Source organism: Pseudorca crassidens, chromosome 4 (assembly GCF_039906515.1).
Source record: "Pseudorca crassidens isolate mPseCra1 chromosome 4, mPseCra1.hap1, whole genome shotgun sequence".
NCBI classification, from domain to species: Eukaryota; Metazoa; Chordata; class Mammalia; order Artiodactyla; family Delphinidae; genus Pseudorca; species Pseudorca crassidens.
Window position 1 is genome coordinate 109,332,360 of NC_090299.1, and position 25,267 is coordinate 109,357,626.

The window sequence follows — 25,267 nt, forward strand, 5'->3', positions numbered from 1 at the left end:
CTCAGTGGCCCGTGTCGAGCACTGACACTCCTCCAATCCCTGGACTAGATGCCGTGGAGGCACACTGAACACCACTGCAGGTTTCTGTGGCTTGGGTTTTCAGAGAATGGTCAAGCAGGAACGACTTTTAAAGAAATCATCTCATCCAGCTCTTTCATTTTACAGAGAAGGGGGCCAAGACCCAGGAGAGTCAGTGACCTGCTTAAGGCCCACAGACTCAGAACTGGAGCCAGATCCTCTGACTTTTGCTCATACTACAAACCCAAGGACAGTTGAACGGAGGCATTCCTGATAGGTAGTTAGCAGGCAAATTCTTTGGTGGTTTCCCATTGCCTAGCGGAGAAAACCCCAAATCCCTTTCCAGTTACTGATCTCATGTTTGGGACCCTGGTCACTGACTATGGTGAAAAAAAATCTTAACGGTTTTGGAGCTATACATGTAATGAATCAAGTTTAACTTGGGCCCTCAATGCAGTTGGGTATTTATGGTTAGTGACCCTTCGTGTAAAAAAAAAAAAAAAGTGATTCCTTATAAAAGGCTTACATAACACAACTCGGGTTACTGTTGGTGGTGCTTGTGCGTGCATCTCCAGCCTGTGGACTAGAAAATAACTAATGCCTTACCGACAATACAGGACACCATTTGAAAGCTCTCTACCATCCCAAAGTGCTTACTGTGACAGTGTTAGTTTGGGACATTTTTTTTTAATTATTAATTGCATACTTTATGCCAAAACAAAGTACTCCCCATAGCCATTCCTGTGGCGTTTTGTTGCATCATCGATCCACTTCTATTATTCTTTTTTATGTTTTAAAAATATTTACTTATTCATTTTACATAACAATAATCGTATTACCTGTTAACATTAATAGCAGTTTTATGAAATGTAAATTTTTCAAGTCATTCAACGAGTGAGATGAGATACAATTGTTTTACATTTTTGTGATTCTTCTTAATGTCTGACTTAATAGAAGACAGCTGGTCTTCAGGTCGGCTTTTCATTTACTCTGATGCAATGTATTGTTTTGGTTGAAGGGCATCAAGAAGTCCCAGCGTCACAGATGTGTGGTTGGAAAAGAATGAACTTGTACACTCCTGAAAGTTTCCTGGAAAGGCCTCAGGGAACCCCTGACCACACTTTGAGAACTACTTTACTTTAGAGTAACTCTCAGAGCTGTATCCTCATTCATTCCCCTCTAGGGAGGAGCATTGCATTTCCTGATAGATGACATGGATGGAGAAGGGAGCGGGCAATGCTATTACTGTGAAGTTAGGACTCTTAGTGACTGTGCGCGGATAGTGGTGTATAAGGTAGAGCTATGGTAAAAAACAAAACAACAAGAAAATGACTCAGTGCCAATTCAGGATAGTGTTTGCAGCTGGTGGTGGGCAGGAGGGAAAGGGTTACCATCACATGTGGGGAACTCTGGGGCTTCAAAGCTTTTGGTGGTGTTCTGTCTCTTGGGCTGGGTGTTGGATATATGGGCGTGTGTTCTTTTCTCTTTGCATGATAAGAATATGTTATAGACACTCATATATATGTGTGTATATATATATATATATTTTTTTTTTTTTTTTTTTTTTTTTTTTTGCGGTACGCGGGCCTCTCCCGTTGCAGAGCACAGGCTCCGGACGCGCAGGCTCAGCGGCCATGGCTCACGGGCCCAGCCGCTCCGCGGCATGTGGGATCTTCCAGGACCGGGGCACGAACCCATGTCCCCTGCATCGGCAGGCGGACTCTCAACCACTGCGCCACTAGGGAGGTCCGACACTCATATATTTAAAGAGAGCTCTGGTTTCTAGGACGTGGGGGAAACAGTGAATCTCTTTTTTCCCTCATTCAGTCTCTTCTGCTTTTTTGGCTTGGAATTCTTGAATCTTTCCAGTCTAAAAAACACCTGTTTGGATACATGAATTATGACTATATCCATCACAGTTATTTTTCACTTCAGGTACTTGTGTTCACGCAAGATCTAAAGCTTATGATTCCCTCATTGTTGTAAGAATAAAGAAAATCAGAGACTCTCAAGCTCAGATACAGGGCTAGAGTCATGAGAGCTCTTGGTGTGGGAATGGTCTGGTGACAGGGGCCCCCCCTTTGCTCTGAGCCTTCAGTGTCACGTTGATCTTGGCCCACAAGGGCTGATTGGTTTTTCTGCTTTCTGCTAGATAATAGGCTGGCTTTGTGGTCTTAAAAGCTAAAGTTGTGCTTCTTGGACCGGCTAACATACTGTTTGACTTGCACTTGGAGCCATTCCTCTGTCTGTTTTGTCTTCTCCTTTGGCTTCATATTTTCTACTTCTGTTTTGATGACTGATTACTTCTAGTTGGATTTTATTTGAAGCCTGATATCCACTCAAATGTAGGCACTGGCATCCTTTCTTTTCTTAGCCCGTGGTCAGTGATAGAAGCCTGTGACTGAAGAACTAGAGAGTGTTCATGCACCCTTCCTCAACAACGCCTGTCCCCTCATCAGTGTTACAGAAGATGAAACTGAAGCCCAGAGAAATGGTAGTTGCTGTCATTTAAAGCAGCCCCTAGCTGGCATAGGGTTGCAAGCCCTGGAGGATTCTTAGCTGTGGAATGTAACGGCTAAAGTAGCTTTGTTGGCTTATTTACTTTAAGGTAGGTAAGTTCAGCTTCAGGATATAATGTGGAATGAGGTGGAGGGAAGAGTGTAGTATTCTACAGAAAGCGTATTTGGTGGGAGAGAAATTTAGACGATAGGACAAAGCTCAAGCAACCACCAATTTTTATTGGAGAGGGAGAAAATGGTATTAAATAATATGTGACTTTAAATTTATTAAAGTTTGATTTTAGAATGCTTTGCCGTTTGTTGCACTTGCCGAAATATTGTTGCCTAAATAGATGACATCTGAACATGGTTTCCATGGGTCTGAGTAAGCTATTAGTAATTACCTCATGGATTGTTAAGAAATCAAAGATCAGGTGTTTTGTGTTGATGCCACAGTGGCTGGTGGCTTGAACATGTGTTCCAAATTGTGAGCTGCAGACAAGTGCATGTAAAGGAATGTGGGTGCAATTAAAATGCCTTCAGAATGGAAGTCTAAGTAAATATTAAGTGAAACAGCGTAAGTGAAATTGCCAACTAATGTCTAGCTCAGAGTAGGCTTTAGAATCATGAATGTTAGTTTCCCTGAGGAAACTAGTTTTAAAAGTTTTATTTTTTAATATAAGCTCAGAAGTGGATAGTGGTGTTCCATCAATAAATCAGGAGATAATCATTCTCTCTTTCATCTAATCTTTTTTTCAATTAATTATTTTAATTTATTTTTGGCTGCGTTGGGTCCTCGTTGCTGTGCATGGGCTTCCTCTATTTGCGGCGAGCGGGGGCTGCTCTTCACTGTGGTGCGTGGGCTTCTCATTGCAGTGGCTTCTCTTGCGGAACATGAGCTCTAGGCATGCGGGCTTCAGTAGTTGTGGTGTGTGGGGCTCAGTAGTTGTGGCGCACAGGTCCAGTTGCTCCGTGGCATGAGGGATCTTCCCGGACCAGGGATCAAACCCATGTTCCCTGCATTAGCAGGCGGATTTTTAACCACTGCGCCACCAGGGAAGCCCTCTCTTTCATCTAATCTTAAATACCTGGGTGATGAGCCTTCCCCTCTAGACAGGATGAGGGAATGAATCTGGAGACGTCCTCTCATCCCAAAAGGTGCATCTCTTTTTAGGATAATTAAGGATAATTAAGTTGATGTCTTGCCAGTTCCTTGCACGTGGGAATAGGGGTACAGAAAATATTCGTTCTTCTCTATCCCCTACTCCTAAAAGTTGTTTAGAGTCCAACCATATGTGTGTGTGTTCCTCAGTGCTCTCTGAGAAGCTAAGGAGGAAGTGATGGGAATTTCCGATGTGTTAGCCATGTGGTTTTAATCAGTCAGGACTGCATCCTGTCTTTCTTCTCTATCTCCAATGCATTTTCTTTGCACCTTCTATGTGAGCTTTAGTTGATTTTTCTCTACAACTGGTTTTTATAGCATTTTTCATAGCTTCTTAGAGAAAACTAAGAAGGGAGGCTTGATAATCTTTGCTTTTTGGATGAGTGAGAGAGTGACTACTGTAGGTTGCTCAACTTTAACCTGTAATCTTTCGGTTAGACATGTTCCTTCTGTGTGAGAAATACAAGAATCCATTCCAGCAGCTGGCGGTGGAAAGGCATCTCTTCTCAAATCCTTCCTCCTCTTCCTTCCTTAGTCTCCCCTTTACTTTCTTTGTGTGCTCCACCAGGTGGCTCAAGGCACATATGTCGTGGTAGAGCTGCCTCTCCTACTCTTACTGACCTTAGGAGATGGTAGTGTAGTGTGCTGGTGTGAGGCTGTGGATGTCCCCTGATGGCCAGCACACACACATCATTCTGTGGTTTATAAAACGTTGACTGGGGGCTTCCCTGGTGGCGCAGTGGTTGAGAGTCCACCTGCCGATGCAGGGGACATGGGTTCGTGCCCCGGTGCGGGAAGATCCCACGTGCCGCGGAGCGGCTGGGCCTGTGAGCCATGGCCGCTGAGCCTGCACATCCGGAGCCTGTGCTCTGCAATGGGAGAGGCCACAGCAGTGAGAGGCCCGCGTACCGCAAAAAAAAAAAAAAAAAAAAAGGTTGACCAGAAGTAGCTTTTCTAGGCTCTTAGGCCTTACTAATTCAGTGGCACGGGTTTGGAAGCAGCCTGCCTGGCTTTGAACCACCACTTACTTGCTGCATGACCCTGAGCAGCTCAATCTCTGAGCTTCAGTTGCCTCAACTGTAAAATGGGAATCATATCAGAGGTGGTGGTGAGAGATAAGTGAAATCAGTGTAAAGTACCCAGGATGGTGCCTGGTGCTGTGTGTGCTCACACACACACGTGCACACACACACACACACACACACACACACACGTTTCCCGAGACCAAGTGCCCTACAGTGTTTGACTTCTAACTATGCACAATGAGTTGCCACTAAGTGCCGGGAAGGGACCATACTTATGCGTGTGGCTGGAGTATTGATGTCTAACTTCTCCAGTTTCCAAGGGCATCGTCACCCTTACTTCCTCCATCCCACATACCCTTCCATAAGGAATGCTCCTTCCCGCATGGCAGTTGTTTTGGTTGGGGAAGGCAGGGGAAGACTGTTAACTCTGTGAGAACTGATTCCCTGCCTTTGTTCATCCTAAACATACAGATCAGGCTACGTGTGACATCGTCATAAGTGAGGTTCAAAGTAAGATGAGTAAGATGGGGTTCCTGTCCTCAGGAAATTTACATTCTTCTGGGGCCTAACCACTGGAAAACTAAGTATACTGCTGGGTACAGGACATGCTGAGTGGCCCAAATACAGTGAATGTTTGTAAAATAGAGAGCAGTGGTGTCTAATTCAAGGAACCAGGGGAGGCTTAATGAAGAAGGTGACATTTTGCCTGGGATTTTAAGGATGAGTAGGATTTGACAGGTGAAATTGAGGATAAAGCATTCTCTGTGCACAGGTGGTGTGCTTTGAAAAGAGTCAGCGTCCAGCTTAAAGCCCAGGTCGCTGTCCAGGTGGTGGTGGACTTGGAATCTGGCACAACTGGTTTGAATGCTGCCTCTGCCATTCATTTGAGCTTTGGTTTCCTCATCTATAAAATGGAGCCAAAAATATCTACTTCACAGAGATATGAGGATTAAATGGGAAGATGTTTTAAAGGTCCAGGTATGGTGTGTGGCACAAAAGTGCCCAGTAAACTATTATTTATGTGATGGTTGTAGTGGAAGGAGGATAGTATTGAAAGCATAACCTAATCAGGGGTTGAAGTAATTCAGATTTTTTAACCAAGGGTTCATTTTTTTTTTTTTGCGGTACGCGGGCCTCTCACTGTTGTGGCCTCTCCCGTTGCGGAGCACAGGCTCCGGACGCGCAGGCTCAGCGGCCATGGCTCACGGGCCCAGCCGCTCCGCGGCATGTGGGATCTTCCCGGACCGGGGCACGAACCCGTGTCCCCTGCATCGGCAGGCGGACTCTCAACCACTGTGCCACCAGGGAAGCCCAGTATTGTGGTCTTTACATAAATGTTCAATGGTTGCTTTTTGGTTGATCGATCAAGGGAAATGTTAGATCCCCTCTTTTTAGTTCTCTGGCTAAAAGAGTGGTAGAGCCTGTTTCCTCTTTTCCCTACTATGAATATTTTAACCTTCACTCTTCAGGTATTCCAGGCAAATTTGAATTGATATTTGTAAAAGATATCAATCTACTTTTCCATCTTGAACCCAGAATATGAGGTGGAATAGAAGGTACATTTCTTAGTGCTCTAGTCTCCCTGAGGACTGAACTTTCATTCATTCCACTGTCCAGATAGAACTGGTTTTACAGTGGTTATTCCTCGAGTATTTGGGCATGCTAGTAGCCAGATGACTTGTGGCTGTCACACTGTCTTCCGAATTATTAATATCTGGGCTAAGGAGTATGAAATTGGACTGAGGAGGAATCCGGGGGCAGAGCTGCCAGGCCTTATTTCCTTACATTGGTGGTCGCAGCTGCCACATTGCGCAAAACCCACTCCTGGTAATAACCAACCTAAGTATGTACAGTTGGTGCAATTGTGGCCAAAGGGGTTTAACTCTGTGTAGCCATGATTATAGTAAGATATATGGTCTGACCCTCTCTATGCAGGAGGGATTTGAGGCTTAGATCTTTCTCAAATCCAAATGGCTAAAGTTGCTTTTCTTGTTTTTGCCAGTGTAATTAGCACTTATCTTCCCTGCCTGCCTTTCATTTTCACTACATGAAATAATAATTATTCTAATGAACCATTAAGGCTTTGGAAGAGGTTAATGGTGGCAGCTTGGATCAGTGACTAAGACTTTTGCTAATTCTGTTCTTTCTTTCACCCTGGGTCTCATTTAACTTGCTTAGTTTCTCCCTCCTACAGAATGTATGAATTATAGCGAGGATCTCTTGCCAAGCTATAATCTTTCAAGTTTCGATTTCAGTTTAATGCTTTCCTGTAATCATGCTATCAAAGACTGTCAGAAACATATTCCCATTCACATATCCCGCAACTCTTAATCTATTAATCTAGGAGCATAGAGCTGGGACTGGACTCCATCTCAGTGAGAAGTCTGGGCTGCCAACCCAACTCCTTTGTGCTTTGTGGGAACAAGATGCATGAAAGTGTAACCTCTGCTGTTGCATCTATTCTGTCATCTAGTTTTGAAAGCTGATGGGATTTTGTAACAGATTGTAGTCAAGATTTCCTAGTATCCGACTTGGGTCCTACTTGATTGTTTAGAAATAACATGATGATAATTATAATGAAAATGCCTCTTTAAGAGGCAATAGAGGGGGCGGAGGGGACTGTGGGAACATTCTTCTGTGACAGCATGTGAGAAGGTTTGTTTTGCATTGGCTGATCAAGACAAGAAAGCCAGCATCTAAAATCATCCAACAACAGGAGACTTTTGAGAGTAGCAGAAAATTGTAACATAGCCTCTTGGGTTTGCTTTCCTAAGTACAGCAATATGTGTGAGAAAACCCCTACACCAACTTTTTCTTAGAGCTAGATGGACACTTCTGTGATGTGCTACTAGAAGGCAGAAAGTTGTCTGTTCTGCTGGAGTATTTATATTTTTAGGGGTTAACTGGCTCCATTTTATTTTTTTTTTTTTTGCGGTATGCGGGCCTCTCACTGTTGTGGCCTCTCCCGTTGCGAGCACAGGCTCCGGACGCGCGGGCTCAGCGGCCATGGCTCACGGGCCCAGCCGCTCCGCGGCATGTGGGATCTTCCCGGACCAGGGCACGAACCCGTGTCCCCTGCATCGGCAGGCGGACTCTTAACCACTGTGCCACCAGGGAATTTTTTGTTTTTTTTAAATGCTCTGAAGGACGTTTGCATCAAATAGCTTACCATTTGGATGGTTGCCCAGGCTGGTAATCTAGGTTAAAACATGGGCTAGAAGGCAGTTCTATACCCAAGATCCCTTGGGCTGCTGCTCTGGTTGGAAGATCTGTTCCTAAGTGCACTGGGTGGTAGGAAACAGAAAAAACTTTCATGATGTGACCGCCCAGTGATTGTTCCTTGACTTCCTCCCTCCCTCAACACTGGGACACCCAGTGACAGATCCTGGGTATGTGTTTAGTTATGTGTCGCTTATATGTGTCTTTGTACTGCTTCACTTTAAGGGATATTTCCAGTAAACTGAAATGTGAACCAGTTTTATTTAAAGTCTTATATCCTCTACGCTGAATTATTCTTTGGTTTTTCCAGTTCATTGATTTCCATGCCCTTTTGGACCTCTTTCCTTTCCTGTTGCCTCCCCTAACAGACTCTACTTCTTTCTCTCCTCCCATCTCCATTCCTTCTCTGTAGCTGTCCAAATTGATTTCCCCTTATCATGAGCTAGATGAGGTCTGACCCCCTCAGAGAAAGTCTTAGTTTTTTGCCATGGTCCGTGTTGCTCTCCATTGTCTCACACTGATAAACTTTGTACTATATTTCATCATCAAACCGTTTGCAGTCATCTTCTGTTTTGTCTTAATGACTTTTCTCCCTAATAATGCTTAAGTTCCTTAAAAAGCTTCTGCATCTCCTAGAATTCTTACATAGCAGCCACCTAAATGTTTGCAAGGTTTACTTTCATTGTTGGAAGACTTCCTCCAAAGGCAAAGTGACACTCCAGCTAGTTTGTCGTTAGCCCTCTTATCACTTTTGGTCAAGAGAGGGTGGAAATGCCTTGGTAACCTGATGGAGATCTAGTTTACTATGGTTTACTAATTTCTGTCTCCCCCCTCTCCTCCCCCGCCCCCAGAGACTTAGTTGTGTTTTGTTTTTAGTTAGGGAAACTCTAATATTCATTATTTTATTCTATCCTAAAGTTACCTGGGAGAACATAGGAATATTATAATGCACATGTGGTTGGCAGAATCCTAAGGAGGTCCCATGATCCCAGCCTCTTGTGTGCATGCCCCGTATAACCCTCTGAACTTGTGAGTACGACGGGTTAGTCACCCCTTTGATGAGGTTATGTTATGGCACAGTTTCCTCTATGATATGAAGATTATCCTGGGGACATCTGATCCAATCCGTCCCTGAAAAGGGCCTGGACTCTTTCTAAAGAAGGTGATTTGAAATATGAGAGGGACAGAAGGGATTTTTTGTTGCTGCCTTTGGAGATAGGTGGCCATATGGCTAGTAACTGTGGGTGACGTTTTGGAGCTGAGCACAGCCTCTGGCGGACAGTCAGCAAGGAGAGGAGGCTCTCACTCCTACAGCTGCAAGGAATGAATTCTACCGACCTGAATGAGATTGGAAGTGGAATTTCCTCCAGAGCTTCTCAGCCTGGCCAGTGCCTTGATTTCAGTGATATCGTGGGCAGAGAACCCAGCTATGCCATACCCAGAGTTCTGAGTTACAGAACCGAGAGCTAATGAATAGGTGTTTCCAGCCGCCAAGTTTTTTGGTAATTTGTTGCATGGCAATAAGAAACTAAGACATACCCCAAGTGTATGCAGACAACCTCTATTCCATCCTGATCGCTTTTCATCCAGGGCTGAGGTTAAGATGCAGTGCTATTTTATTTTTGGAAGGCTTGAGAGTTTTGGCCAGGATTGTTTAGTAATATTTGCAGAGTGATATCAAATGTTAATTTGTATGTTTATTTCCTAAGAACGTATTTACCATGTCTTTGGTCATTGTTGGTATAGCCCCTCAGTTTTCAGGTGCTAGAAATGAATTCCTGCACTCATAGATGTTCTAAATCAGCCGGGCTGAGCAACTGAAGATGCTTTGGGAGGAGAAATCCTTGGTGCTTTTGTTTATGACTGCCACAGAGCTGGTTTGGATTTTTTTCTTCTTTCTCAGAGACTGCCATTATGTGGTCACTACAGTAACTGAAAGTCCCTTCCATCTTCAGAAAGGGACAGAAATAAATAATATCTTTCAAAACGGAAGTGGCTTATTTATATCCGGTGATAGAAATGGTGGCAAAGGAAGGAAGTGTCCCATCCATATTTCACTTTTTGCTGATGAATGCTTTCAGTGAACAGAGGTACATGAACTGAGACACAATATTTCTCAGATAGGAAGCACGGAGGAATTGATGTGTGAATATCAGGAGGAGAACCGTACATAAAAAGTTGAGAACAAAGCTTCCAACTGATATGGGCCCCTTCATTATCTTTGACCTCCTCTTCACCACTGTTTTGAGAAAGCTTGTCTGAAAGATCTGCACTGTAAAGGCAGGGCAGAAGGCACAAAAAGGAGCCACACAGCTGTGAGGATTTGGGTGGTCTTCTCCCCTGCAAGATAGGTGATATGTTGGAGATGGCATTGGGTTATTTGGGGTCCCACTGGCAAGCTGAGGGTCTTGAAATGATTAGTGACTCTCCTCCGTGGTCTTTTCATTCGCTTTCCTTGGTGTTTGCTGAGTGAAGGGCTTCTCTCTGTCTTGGTGATGTTGAGTGGTGTGAGAGAACAGCTGTAGCATGTGTTTCTAATCGGAATGTGCCTTTCTAAATACTTCTTGCCTATCTGTCAGTCCCCCTCCCCCTCCCACCCGTCTTCGTCTGAGCCTGCAGAATTTGTGAGAGTCCCTGGAATGCACATGTGGGCCTCGTTATTCCCAAACAGGAGACTTTCTGTTGATCAGCACTTTGTAACATTAGGCTCTCACAGGCATTAGTCACTTTGACTCCACTAGAAAGATTGATCTTTGGAAACGTAAGAAAATGTCTTTTGCTGTTGTTGTTATTAATTCTTGGCATCCAGTTGGATTTAGCCTTTGAGAATTTACATGGACTTCTAGCAAAAAAGTATTCTGTCTGTAAGGAAAAAAAGTGCTGCCACTTTTTACAGTTTTGGGATTGTCACACTTAGTAGTTATTGCTGCAAGACTATTTTACTAATAAGCCAATACCTCCCCTATCCTGCCTATCCTTCCCCCACCTTCCCAGGATCCAGGGTTGTGGGCAGCAGCTGGGATTTTGTTCACTTCAGATACCCGTTTCTGAGGACTGCTTTTAAACAGTGTATTTCCTAATTGTGAGAGATCTGATATCTAACCGGACAAAGGTGAGACTCTAATCCCAGACAAAGCAGCAAGATCTTGGAGGACGTGTGGGCAGTGACTGTTTTCTGTGAGGGGAGGCTGTAGAGAAGACAGAAAGGCCGGTGGAGGAGCAGAGGCAGGACTGTGTCCTCAGCCCTTTGGTGTCAGGCTTCACTCGGCAACAGTGTGAATTTTCACCTTGCAGCTGGCCCAGGCGTCATGGAGGGCGGGGTGGACCAGGCGCCAGGGCGCTGGGTGCCGCAGCTCTGTCTCTCCACGTGGCCCTGCGCGTGGGGAAGACCCATCAGCCGCTGGACCTGTCTCCTTCTCCGAGAAAGATGAGGTTGGAAGATAACGATTTCTGTGAAACCTCACACGGGATACAAATTTGGTTGAGGTGTAAAATAGGGGTGGTGTTAGGAAAAGAGGGACATTCAAATCGTGGATTTCCAGGCTCAGAAATAGAAATCAGCGGGTAGACTGGATGCAGTTTTGTCAGTTAAGAGTGCTGGGTGGGCAAGTTTCAGCCAGAAAAGGGGTGATGGGAGGTTATTAACATCTGGGCACAGAGGAGAAAAATCTAACCTGAGACGGACAGGCTTCAGGAAACCTTCACTGTCTAATTCGGAGGGTAGCGGAGGGTTTAAGATGATTAACCCGTGGACTTTTTTCTTCTGCAAGAGGGCGGAGGCCTGTAAATTTATGCATGTTTTTAGCAATATGCATATGAATTGATGTTATTCTAGAGGCCACTAATACCGTGAAGTAGATATTGTTGCCATTTGACATAAAATCGGAGGAAGGACAGATTTGAATTGAGAATGGGGGATAGGGTGCGTTCTGTTGGAGATGGTGGCTTAGGGGCGCCATGCCCAGGCACCCCTAAGCCTGGAGGCGGGCAGCTGGTTATAACCAGGGAGTTGTTAGCTTGGGGTTGTCATGGGCAGGGATGGGGTCATCCAAGCAAAAATGTGTCAAAAGAGCTGAGGAGAGAGAATTATGTTCATTCTTGCAACAGCTCGGTGAGCTAGTTTATTTTAAAGTTGACACGACTGATACAGCCACTATGCAGAACAGTATGGAGGTTCCTTAAAAAACTAAAAATAGAGCTACCATATGATCCTGCAATCCCACTCTTGGGCATATGTCTGGAGAAAACCATAATTCGAAAAGATACATGCACCCCAATGGTCATTGCAGGACCGTTTACAATAGCCCAAACATGGAAGCAACCTAAATGTCCATCAACAGAGGAATGGATAAGGAAGATGTGGTGTATATATATATAATGGAATGTTACTCAGCCATGAAAAAAAGAATGAAATAATGCCATTTGCAGCAACATGGATGGACCTAGAGATTATCATACTTAAGTGAAGTAAGCCAGACAGAGAAAGACAAATATCATATCATATTGCTTATATGTAGAATCTAAAACAAACAAACCAAACCAAACCAAAAAAAAAAGGTACGAATTAACTTATTTACAAAATAGAAATAGACCCACAGACAGAGAAAACAAATTTATGGTGACCGAAAGGGGGGGGAGGGACAAATTAGGAGTTTGGGATTAACATATACACACTACTGTATATAAAGTAGATAACCAACAAGGACCTCCTGTAAAGCACAGGGAACTATACTCAATATTTTATAATCTATAAGGGAGAAGAATCCGGAAAAGAATATATATACATATATATAACTGAATCACTGTGCAGTACACCTGAAACTAATACAACATTGTAAATCAAGTACAATTAAAACAAGTTGATAAAACTGAGGCTGAGAAGTTAAATGAGTTACACCAGGTCGTACAGCTAAACAATGGCAGAGTTGCCCCGTGTCTCCTGACTTCACGCGTCAGGTACCGTCTACTGTACTAATCTGCGTTTTTGCTTACTCTCGTCGCTTTCTATGTAACTTCGTTCTGTTATTAGAAAAGAAATAAGTACACATATTTTATCTTACCACCCACCTATTAGCTGCAGTAAAATTGCAGGCTTAGCTACTTTGAAAAGATTTTTATTATTTATTATTGTTATTCACATTTCCTGATTTTTATTTATTTATTTAAATTCAAGTTGAGACTGTCCTTTAATATAAAGTCACGAGTAAATTTCCTGTGGTCCTGACACAACTTTTTTTTTTTAAATTTATTTGGAGTATAGTTGCTTTACAATGTTGTGTTGGTTTCTGCTGTACAACGAAGTGAATCAGCTACGTGAATCAGGATATAGACATATATCACCCCCTCCCTTGGACCTCCCTCCCACCCCAGCCCCCCAATCCCACCCATCTAGGTCATCACAGAGCACCGAGCTGAGCTCCCTTTTCTACAACTTTTAACAAGAAAAAATGTTGAAGTTTTGGTTTTCTTAGGATATACTGTCCGCGGGTAGTATGAAAGAATTCACCCTAACATATCAGCACGACTTATCTTACCGTTTCTGCGTCTTTTTATATCACGCAGATAACTGGCACCCCTTTCCCTCACTGTACAAAACCTGAATACGATCCATGTCTTGATTTTTAAAATCTCATTTTCTATTATAAAAGTGTGAGGGTTTTTTTGATAATTAATTCAAATATTACAGAAACATAACAGAAAGTAAAATTTCCCTATAATCCTACCATCCCCAAAGAAAACCCCTACACCATATTATTTTTGCAAGGATCTAGAAAAGCAAAATCTGTCCCTCTGCTGGGAGTCTTTTGGAGAAAGTTGCTTAGAGATGGTGCTTACTATTGGAGCAGTTACTTAATATTAAGATCTTTCCTGGTTATTTGGTGATGTTTCGAGAGTGGCTCCTGGGTTTGATAGAGCTGACATTCCTGGCTCTGTGACTTGGGGACTGGCCCCTGGGTGCCTTTTTTTTCTCAGTCCCAGCTTCCAGCTGGGCTGCACTCAAGCTCTTTCCTCATATGGTTTTCCTCCTAAGAGTTCTCTCTTCTTCCTGGCTCTTACTCTTCTGCTGCTTGTGTGAGACAATTTCCTTGGGGGCTTTCTTGGCTCTGACCTTGGGATTTCATGGTATAGATGACAAGCAGAGTAGCAAATGTTGTCCAAGTCATTCTTAAAGAACGCAGTCCTCATTGGTAGTGAGATGCTTCAGATGTTTTATATTATGGAAGTGGCCCTAGCAATGCCTAGCCTTGAAAACATCCCAGTGCAGGCTTCGTAGTTGTGGTTTGGGTTGATACTTTGCATACCAGTGTTTTCCTTTTTGCATGAGAACTAAGGGCGTGTCCCATCTTCCCACCAACTTTTCTTTCTTTAAAAGAGAATATGAAACCAGTTGAATACTCTCTAGAATGCATTTAGGTAAGTGTATGTATTTACAAAAATGAACGATCGGGCACCTGGGAAGAGCTTACTTCTTGGACAGTTTGTGAGGCCAGGATTTCTCCAAATACTGAGAAGTGGCTGGCGCTCAATCAGTGATTTTGTGTGAGGAGAAGCACGTTCTTCTCTTTGCCTGTCTCCAGGTGGCTGGCATCTGTACTACTGAAACAGAGCCTCAAAGAAAAGACTCTAAGATGAAGGGATATGTACTGCTCCTCTTCTCTAAGTGGACATCTCCTTTATGAGAAAAGACAGAGCGTAAAGGGAATATGCCCCATGGTTCCATCTCAGCTCTATTTTAAATTGGACATTCATTTTCTTAGGACTGGAGTCTTAATTATTTCTTCCTCCTCCCATCAGGCAATGCTGGTCAAAAAGACTCTTTGTTTTCACCTGAATACATAAAACCTGCACATCAGTTTTACATAGGAGCTGTCTACTAAATTAATATCAAACAATGCTGCAGACTAATACATGTTTTTATATCCTATAAGCTGGTGGATCTCCTGCAAGAATCACATGAGTTATAAGGTTGCATCGAATTCTGTACTTTGGATAGCTTGTGATTATACGTTTGGATTGCTTGATTAACATCTGTCTGTCCCACTAGACTATGCATTCCACGAGTTAGCAATGCTTTGCTTTCTCACCATCATCTCCTTAGCATTTATCACAGTATCTGGCATGTGTTGGTGTTCAATAAATATTTGTTGAATGAACGAAAGCATGAAAAATTTGCTTTTCTTCTTGAAGAGATGATTAACTTACATAGAAGAATTTTCTACATTTTGTTTTGAGGCTATAAATCCACTTTTCAAAAAATTTCTTGAAGACTGCAGCTATAGCTGAAGAAAAAAGATTTTAAGCAGGACAGTTGTAGGGAGTGGGTACGTAACTTTTGTTTTAAAACTAAGTCAAATTATTATGGTTAAGCAAGCAAAAGTGAAAAGTTCATGTGGAAGACACGGCGGTACACACACAGATTTCTGTTCTGTTTGGAGTTAACCAGGGTAAATGACAGGAACTCCCTTTCAAGGGTCATGTAAAAACTGAGCCATCTTGGATCTGACAATAGAAAACATACTGCCAAGGGCTTCCCTGGTGGCGCAGTGGTTGAGAGTCCGCCTGCCAATGCAGGGAACGCGGGTTCGTGCCCTGGTCCAGGAAGATCCCACATGCGGCGGAGCGGCTGGGCCCGTGAGCCATGGCCGCTGAACCTGCGCGTCCGGAGCCTGTGCTCCGCAACGGGAGAGGCCACAACAGTGAGAGGCCCGCGTACCGCAAAAAAAAAAAAAAAAAAGAAAAGAAAATTTACCGCCAAGAAGTTTTTGCCCTGTTGGCTTTCCTCAAACAACATGACAAGATTTAGATTTATGCATCTCTGATTTCCAAATGCAAGAAATCTTAGAATTAGCATTAGAACCAAAGACTTTGCTTAGAGGTCATTTGGTTAAATCTCATTTTACAGGTGAGGAAACATAAGCCCGGAGATTAAGTGACTTGGATCAATGTAATTCATTCTCCATAAAATGAGGCTTTGAGAAGAGTGTAACTTCCAGTTTGGTAATACATAAAAGAAGTTACCTGTTAAATTTAAAAAATAATCCTTTAAATTTTAAAGAGGCAGAATCTTTCTAAACTTAAATTGTAATGTCTGTCTTTAAAGGTAAAAAAATGAAGTCTAATTGTTTTCAACCTACGTGAAAACAGGTATCACCTTGGTAACTGTGCTCTCCAGCTCCCCCTGATGAGGGTCCGCAGGTGTAGACTACCTACTCACCATATCTACCATCTACCGAAGCCTTCAGTTTTAAAAGGAAAGGACTGGGTTATCCCTTTGAGTATGGCGAATAGAATCCATCTGTGCACAGCCAGTTTGTTAATTTCAGGAGGCTCTGGGCTGGACTAAAATAGAAGGAAGAGTGAAGATGAGGAATCCTTAATGGCTTCCAGCCGGGAGGATGTGGATGCCTGCAAACAGGAATGGAATTCTGTGGCTTTCCCCTCAGCCTTGTAAATGAGCTTCCTATTTAGGGTGGATTTTCTTCACACTAGAGTTCCCCATTCTCTCTTCCATGTTCTTTTTTTCCTCTTTGTTCCTCCGTGAGTGATTCTCCCTCCCTGGTTAGTCTGCGGGCTTTGCCCATCCCCAGTTTCTCCCCGGGCTCTCAGCAGCAATAGGAGGGCTCCTCATTTTAAAATGACAGCTGTCTTCCTGCCACCTAATCTAGGGAAAGGAAACCCAGGTTTCCTGAGGACCTATTAAATGCTGGCCCTCCCATAGGTACCATTTCCTTAGTTCCTCCCAGCCACCCTGCCAAGTCCTCCATTTTTACTGATGGAGGACAAAAAGTAGGGAATCAAACCCATGGCTGTCTGACTCAAAGTCTTTTTCCATCCTACTTGTGGTTAAGCAAGATTTGGAATTGTGGAACATATTTTAAAGCAGCACTCAGAATGTAGGTGTTGGCACACATTCTTATATAATTTGTTTTATAATTATTTCCATAATGAAGTCAGCTAGATAGCTTCTGAAAAGCTTGTCGATTATGATCTCCAAAGTACACATTCATAATAAAGTGACCCTTTGTGTATAGACAACATTTATCTGGAAGGCTTCTGCAAGCTGGACTTCTTTTCCCTGGTAGATTTGGAGAGCTCCAGCCTTCCTGAAAGATGCCCCCCTGACTTTCCCTAGCCAAATGCTACCTGTTCCCCCTTTGTCATTCCCACAGTTAAAGTGATGGTATGTTATCACTTTTATCCTTAATAGTATTACATTTACTTGTGTCCTGTCTCTACTGCTACATTGTAAACCCCTGAAGGACAGGAAGAGTGTTTAATCAATGAATAACAAAAGTCATGTATTTTTGCTCCCTTAGCGCTTTGAGCAGTGAGGTTTTTTTTGAATGAACAAATAAATAGTTGTGTTCATGTGAAGATGATCTGGAAAGAGAAAAATGAGACGGTCAAGTTAAAGACTGGTTATTTTATTTTATACTATAGAATTGTGTCATTGCCCATTTCAAGATGGAGTGGGCCTAGAAGTTATCCAAGTACAACCCCTCCCTAGATAGATTAGCAAATGGAGGACTGAATCAATTAAGGTCTTATAGTTACTTACTTAGAGGCTCCAAGGTGGCACTTACATCTCAAAAATGGTCCAAACTAAACCCTTTATTATTGGCTTCATGTGCCATAGATGCAAAAATCAAAGTCTCAGCATTGCCAGGACCAGTGAAAATATACTTAGAGCTACGTTGCCAATTTCAATTCTCCACTTCCGCCTCTTACGGTTGCCAAAGAATTATGATTTTAGAGAACGTTTTTTTCTTTCTAGTTTAATATATTGGATTTCAATAGCAGCTCCAATTACTGTATTGTCTGGGGCTACCTAGGAACTTAGATCATCATGTGGTAATAGTGACTAAGTGGGAGGACTCTGGACTCTGGCACCTGACCTCCTAGGTCCACATTTCAGCTTCTCACCTTATTGGCTGTGAGACCTTGGGCAAGTTACTAAACTTCTGGGCCTCTGTTTTCTCATCTGTCAGTTGAGATTAGGTAACAATAGTAACTACCTCATAGAATTGTTAAGATAAACTCATTCATTCATGTTTAGGGCTTTTCTGGAATCTTGGTCCATAAATGTTAGTTAGCTGTTATGATGATGATGGTGGAATACCAAATAGCTCGAGCTACTTGTATCCAATTCTTATTTTCCTTTTATTGGTGGGGGGAATGTTGACTGAAATTCTCCCTGAGATTTCGTAGTAAAGACAAGCCTGGAGATAAAATTTCTGTGGGATCTGGAAGGTGTGGATATGTAAACACTGGCTGTAAGTTCCTTCCAGTGAGAGGAAATAGTATGAGTAAAGTCTGATGAAGAGAACCCTGGGGTTTTCTCCCAGGAACTGTAATTCCATTTCACTGCAGTGGAAGGCGCTCCCTGGGAGGAGTGGGAATAGAGATTTGTGTTTAGCCCATGGAGGCTCCTGAGATGGCAGGCCAAGTTTGGATTGAGGGCCTTTGAGTACCCTTTGAGTACCCTTTGGCAGCAAGGTAGAGCGAGGGAAGATTAGAGGGGGTGGGATGGAGGCAAGGTGACAGTTGCAAGGCTGTTGAATTAGCATGAAGAGGAGGAGGGTGTGGCATTGATAACAGTTTTGGAATTGATGCAGGCAGGTGGGTTTCACGTATAGATAAATGGCACTAACAGAAACAGGGAACCCGGGAGTAGGGGTGGGTTTGCAATAGAAGAAGATGATTTCAAGTTTCTTGAAGAACAGTTAGAGGGACAGAAAGGACAACCCGGGAGAACTGCCCCTTTTGGTAGAAATTCAGAACTGGAATGCAGAGTTCAGTACTTAGAAAATTCTGAGAGTCGTTGCTAGGTGTGTGATAGCGGTAAAGACATGAGACTATCTGAGATTCCCTGAGATCACGCCTGTAGACTCAGGAGCCCCGCACACATTCTTTGGATAGAGACATCTAAGGCATGAAGCCATAAGCGTGGTGCCGAGAAGTGCTGGGGTGTAGGAGTTCACTTTAGCTGCTGTGTGTGAGATAGAGCTCCCCTCACACATCCTGCAGTGCTTTCAGTTTTAAGCCTGTTCATGAACCAGAGGAGGAGCTTCCTATTTCCCCTTTCCCCATCACTCACCAATGGGCAATAGCCCAGTAAAGGATTCCTTTACTGCTGGGCAGAGAAATAGGCTCAGATTATGGAATTTTTAAATGGCATTATAAAATTGACATATTTTATATGACAAAGAAGAGAGAGACTCTGAAGACATAAATTTAAATTAAAAAAAATTTTTTCAAGACCAAACTGTTTTATAACCCTTCATTTTGTATGTGGTTTTCAGTGGGTATAAAAATACTCGGTGGGTATGTGGGTGGTTTCTCATGTTTTGGAAATGGTGAGAATATGAGATGCTGAGCATTGGGTTCTGGGATGAGAGCTATAATTACTAACTCTGATTCTTTCCCCGGATTGGCTCCCGGGTGGATATCTGAACCTAAAAACCCAACAAGAGTCCAGAGTCCAGAGCAATAAACCACTCTCCTCCCCCCACCGCGCCCCCCCCAGAAATTGAATTATTGTGGCAAAGAGGAGAGGGAGGGCGGGACGATGGTTCTAACTTGCCTCGTCCCCTTTTCGTGCTGCTCGCTGACTGTTCAAGGCTGTGGTGCATCAGGAAAGAGGCTGGTGTGACGGCTTCTCCTCGCTGTCTGCACAGCAGCCCCTGTGCAGCTGGGATGGAAAGAGTTCTAAATATAACCCAGACTCCTTTCAAATCTTCCTCCCCCAGTCTTGGCGGATGTGGTAAACACCCTAAAAATACCTGCTGTCTGAACCTTTGAGGTCTTTGGAGAGGAAGGGGCAGGTGGTAGCCCTGGAGCCACGGGGTGCTGTCAGGAGGCCTTGTCAGGCTACCAGGGCTGCTCCCCAAGCTGTTTGGTGCACTGTTGGCCAGTCCATCCTGCTCAAGGATAAGAGCCCACTCTTGAGTCTCATAGTCACTGCTGGCAGGTTTCAAGGAGACTATTCATAGACTAGACATCTGTTCTCTGTCCCGTTGACCTCAAACCTGCAGCTGCCACCGTGGTATTCAGGCAGTGTTGTGTCTTCCAGTCTTGTTTCACAGAATCAGAATTGTAGAGCTAGCGAGGCCCTCAGGTATTACATTGTTCATAAAACATTCCATTAAAATCTCCACATTTATGGAGTTACATTTCTCTGCCTCCATAGTGACTTAGGGATTTGGAAATGCAGTCTCAGTCTTTGATTATTAAAAGACCTTACTGTCCTCATCGTGTAACACACATAGGAGGATAACGAAAACCAGTCTTTTTAAAAATAGTGACCAGATGATCCTGTGCACGGCATTTTCTTCTTTATTAAAAAATGGAAATTTGAGGCTCATTTTCTCACCCAAAATTCAGTATCTCGAGTACAAAGCTCATTGGCAACATAGCCAGACATCAGGAGTCTCATTTTCAGGCAGGCTTTCAAGATCTAGTTTCTGGAATCCCATACCATAACTGTGGTGTTTAATTGAAAGACCATAGCTGACCTCTGCTTTCCTGGGAAAGAAGGGTTTCCCAGATGATCTCCAGTACCCACGGAATGCATTCAAAGTTGTGGAGGCAGTCAGCACCATCTAATGAAACAGCATAAATCATCCAGCTTTGAAATGTATGATAACTACCTTAGTCCCAGTCTCCTTCAGGAGACTCTTGAGAAGGTGCGGGGAGTGCAGAACCTGTGCTAGGAGCTGTGTGAGGGAGAGCAAAGGAGCCCCAAGAAGCCCGTCCAGATGATGGAGAAGGAACCAAGTCCTGTGCCATGCCATTTTCAGTATGTTCATCATGGTAGTTACAGAATTTCCATAATTGTGACGGGTATGCATCCTCCCCTGTGAGCTTCTCAGAGCTCCTTCCTGTATCTGGAAGAGTGTCATTTATTTTTTGCCACTGGGCTGAAAGTAAATTGAAGGGTTTTCTTGAGTGCTTGAAGCTGTCAAAATGGTTGAAGTTTTTAACGTCACTTAATGCATGTCTGAATCAGCCACTGCTAGAAGCTTATTTCCCCTGGACCGGTGCACCTGTAACCGGACCTGAGCTGCCTGGGAGGGGGATTGGTGTACTTAGGGACTCAGTGTGATTTTGTGGAAAGAGCGTAGCTCTGGAGTTGGTAGCTTCAGTTGTGTAGAAGCCAGGGACGGGGTGGGCACAGAGGGGTCGCCTTTTTCCATGCGTGTCAAGAAGAGAGGATGGGAGGGGGAGGGGTACCCAGGTGGCACTGTCATGGGTTATCAAATGTTTCCTTTCTGAAATTCCAGAATGAAGAGCTTCGAAACTTGTCTCTTTCCGGCCATGTTGGATTTGACAGTCTCCCCGACCAGCTGGTCAACAAGTCGACTTCTCAAGGATTCTGTTTCAACATCCTGTGTGTTGGTAAGTGACTCATCCCTTGCTGCTGAGCAAGGAATCTGACTCTTAGGTGTTGGCAGGTGACTGTCAGAGGGGCACGTTTCAGGAAATAAGGGGAATGATATTTTTTTTACTGTTTCATTATCAGTAGAGCAGGGCAGTGATACCCACTCATGTATGTCACACAAAGATCGAGACTTGTATTTAGGTAGAACGCTCTGTAGGCTTTGTGACGTTACTCAAAATGTTATTTTCATTTGTGTCACATTGTCAAGCAGTGATCAGTTTAATATTGCTATTGAACCACTTATTTAAATTTTGGGGGGGGCGGGGCTTAGACTCTAGCTAGACTATAGGAAGTTGAAAGAAGGACCTGAGATGCACATACATAGGAAGATCATTCAAAAGCATTTTAAGAATTTGTTTCCAGGGTCTTTGCCTGTGGTGCAGTAGGAATCTCCACTGGAGTCTTTTTAACGATATGCTGTCTACAGTAAGTAAAATCTGAAACTACTTTAACCACTTCGATAAACTTAGAATAGTTAAAATTTTTGCTTTTAGAGCAAAAGACAATTTAAAATTCTATTTTATATTTTTGAAATATCTTTTCTGCCTGAATTAATAAATTAACCTTTTGTCCTTAAATTGGAATCTGAAATTGACCTCAGTTTATTCCTGCTAGATAAATGGAAAAGGCCAAAGAGATACAACTTACATATCTGCATTCTCAGGATGTGTTATTCGTATCCTTCAGATGTTATGCATTGACCTAAGCCTCTGGCCTTGGTATTTTTCTTCTTCTTTAGCCATATCTTTCTTAAACTAAGACAAGGAAGGTAGGAAAGGAGGTGGAGAAAAAGAGGAACATAGAAATAGAAATCTCCTGTTGGTTTGAAGCAGATGTGTCCCTGGAACAGATGACGGCCTTTCCTTCACCCTCCCTGTCACTCTTGATGAAGGACCAGGCTAAACAGCAGTGAAGTGGCTCGGGCTGCATTGTTTTGTTGCCATTGTCCTCTGGGCACAGACTTCAAGACAAATTAAAAGGAATTCTGTATGTATGCGATATGTGTTCTCTGTGTATCCTCCCCCGACGTTTGGCAGAATGTCCTGACTTCTCTTGTCTTAAGTAAAATGAAGTGACTTTAGAAAAGAAAGATGTGCATTCAATGTAAGTTAGTTGTTGGGGGAGGGCCAGGTATTTTCCTTTCTTTTTGTTTTTTTTTTTTGTTTTTTTTTTGCGATATGCAGGCCTCTCACTGTTGTGGCCTTTCCCGTTGCGGAGCACAGGCTCCGGACGCGCAGGCTCAGCAGCCGTGGCTCACGGGCCCAGCTGCTCCGCGGCATGTGGGATCTTCCCGGACCGGGGCACGAACCCGCGACCCCTGCATTGGCAAGCGGACTCTCAACCACTGCGCCACTAGGGAAGCCCCAGGTATTTTCCTTTCTGAAAATTCTTCGAGAGGAGCATATTGAACGTGGCCCCTGCACTGGGCATTCGCTAGTAGAAAGCCGCCGCTGACTTGCACACCAGATGGCTTGCTGTCTGGCATTATATCTCAAGCACTGGAGAGAGAATGACTGGAGAGAAACGTGACCAGAGCCCGTCAGCTCTCCTGCTTTTCCCTTTTCCCCACTTGAAGCCCATTAAAATTCAGCAGGGGACCCCCCTGGAATGACAGCTCTCAGAGTGGCATAAATGAGTCGTCTTTTCTCTTCTGCTAAATGCTCACTGCAGAGCGGGACAATTCTTCATTAGCATAGCAATTTGTTGGCAATTTGTTGATTTTCTATTGAAAAATGTGCTAAATTGTGGGCCAGTTACTATTCTGGCTTCTCTTCTCTGTCTCCCCCAGCCCTGTCTTCAAAATCAGTTTCAAGAATCTATGTGAGAGCTGTGGCCCAGCCCCTGCAAGTAGGATTAAAGCCTTCCAGTGGGCCTGGGCTGGAAGGACCTGGTTTGACCGGGTGTGTGGTGTGCAAGGGGGAGTGTTGGCTGGTTGGCTGACCCTTGTGTTACTAGCACAATTATGGTGCTAGTTGGAATTCCTCACAAGCCACCTCCTTGCTGTGCTGTTGGATTTGTAAAGCAGCTGCTATTCTGACTCTCCTGGGTGGGTGATAATTCCTATGATTCTTAGGTTTTTATTCTTGTTCCATTCTTAACCAGGTTGAAAATCAGTTTTTCAAGTTATTTACAATAATGCATATTTATGTTAAAAAATTATAAAATGTCCCCCCTCCTCTCCTGCCCTCATTTCCATTCCACAGAGAAAACACTGTGGAATCCTAGGAACTTTCTAAACTTTTCTGTACTTGGAAATTATTTTCGGAGGCTGAAAACAACACTCATTATCTCACCTTTTTGTAGAAGTCCCACGTGTGTCTCACCAGGCTAAAATCAAGGCATCCGCAAGGCTATGCTCCTTTCTGGAACCTCAAGGGGAGAAGACATTTCCTTGTATTTTCCATCTGCTGGAGGCTGCCCACATTCCTTGACTCTTGGACCCTTTCCTCCATTCTCAAAGCCAGCAATGTTGTATCTCTCTCTGACTGTCCTTGAGTTAGGAAATTTGCCACAGAGAATTGCAGAAATCTAGTTTAAACTCAGTTAAGGCTCTTCCTCAACCTCCAGACACACTAAAAAGGTAATAACATTGAATTGTGTAATTAAGAACAGCTGGCTCTAGGGATGCAGCGTGTTTGCAGGGCTCTGTTTCTGGTTTTCGAGCCTGTTTGCTGCTGCGTGGCTTCATGGTCGGGCTTCTTCTTCAAGGAGGTGGTACAGCCTCCAGCAGTGTTGCCAGCTGAGCAACCCCAGAGGAGAGGGAGGCAATTCCTGACAAGGCCTTCTCAACAGTTATAGGATCTCTGATCAACCAGGCTGGGGTCATCTGCCCGCCCAGGGTGGGAGATGGGGATCAATCACCCCGAAACATACAAAGGTCCCATAGGAGAGAAGACATGGGCAGAAAGGAGAAAGGCCATGGGAGAGACACACACTGGACAGATATAAACAGGTCTCTCATGACTACATAAGTACTTTTTTGTTTTGGTGTAACGTAAATGAGATCATGCCCTTCTATTCTTTTGCATTGTCTCCTTTCACTCTACAGTACGTCCTGCCTATCCTTCCATGCCCGTATATCTAGCAGGTTCTTTTCCATAGCACTTTGGAGCTCTTCCGTTGGAGCCAACATTAGACCTTTGGGAGATAGGGGTGTCAGCCTTAACGTAAACGTACATATCCTCAGAGGGTAGGACACATCAGATCCCTTCACAAATAATTTACAGCAAAACATCTGTATAAGGAAACAACTTTCGCTGTCAATTAATGCTCTACTTTTTTTTTTTAAAGAAGATGTTGGGGGTAGGAGTTTATTAATTAGTTTATTTTTGCTGTGTTGGGTCTTCGTTTCTGTGCGAGGGCTTTCTCTAGTTGTGGCAAGCGGGGGCCACTCTTCATCGCGGTGCGCGGGCCTCTCACTGTCGCGGCCTCTCCCGTTGCGGAGCACAGGCTCCAGACGCGCAGGCTCGGTAGTTGTGGCTCACGGGGCTAGTTGCTCCGCGGCATGTGGGATCCTCCCAGACCAGGGCTCGAACCCGTGTCCCCTGCATTAGCAGCAGGCAGATTCTCAACCACTGCGCCACCAGGGAAGCCCTGCTCTATCTATTTTTAAAGTAAGAGTCTATGAAAAACATTCTAGTTGATCAAAATATTTTGACAGCCACTTAGAGGAGTTGGTGTCGTATTTAACTCAAGAGTATCCATGGTGCTTGTCATCCTACTGTGCACTTCTGTTTTTTATGCGCATGCCTGGTGTTTATAGCATCATTATTTCCATGTGAAAAGTATGGAAGGGAATTGAGGATTTATTTTAAAAAAGAGTTATGATCCCAGTAAGGAAGCTGATGATGTTTTTCAAAAAGGCCTTAGAATTGTAATTTTGTTTTGTGGCAAGATCCTACAG

At 43.7% G+C, this 25,267-nt stretch overlaps 1 protein-coding gene across 13 annotated transcripts in view; it reads left to right on the plus strand.

The window, feature by feature from the left end:
• Positions 1-25,267, plus strand: part of SEPTIN11 (septin 11) — a 90,785-nt gene that overhangs the window by 22,564 nt on the left and 42,954 nt on the right. For all 13 annotated transcript variants that reach the window (XR_010943089.1, XR_010943088.1, XR_010943091.1 and 10 more), the window contains exon 2: positions 21,206-21,320. Coding sequence is in view for 8 of the 13 variants with exons in the window: in XM_067736320.1 (XP_067592421.1) it covers positions 21,206-21,320 (115 nt within the window). In the remaining 5 variants the exon portion in view is untranslated. The remainder of the gene's footprint in view (positions 1-21,205; positions 21,321-25,267) is intronic.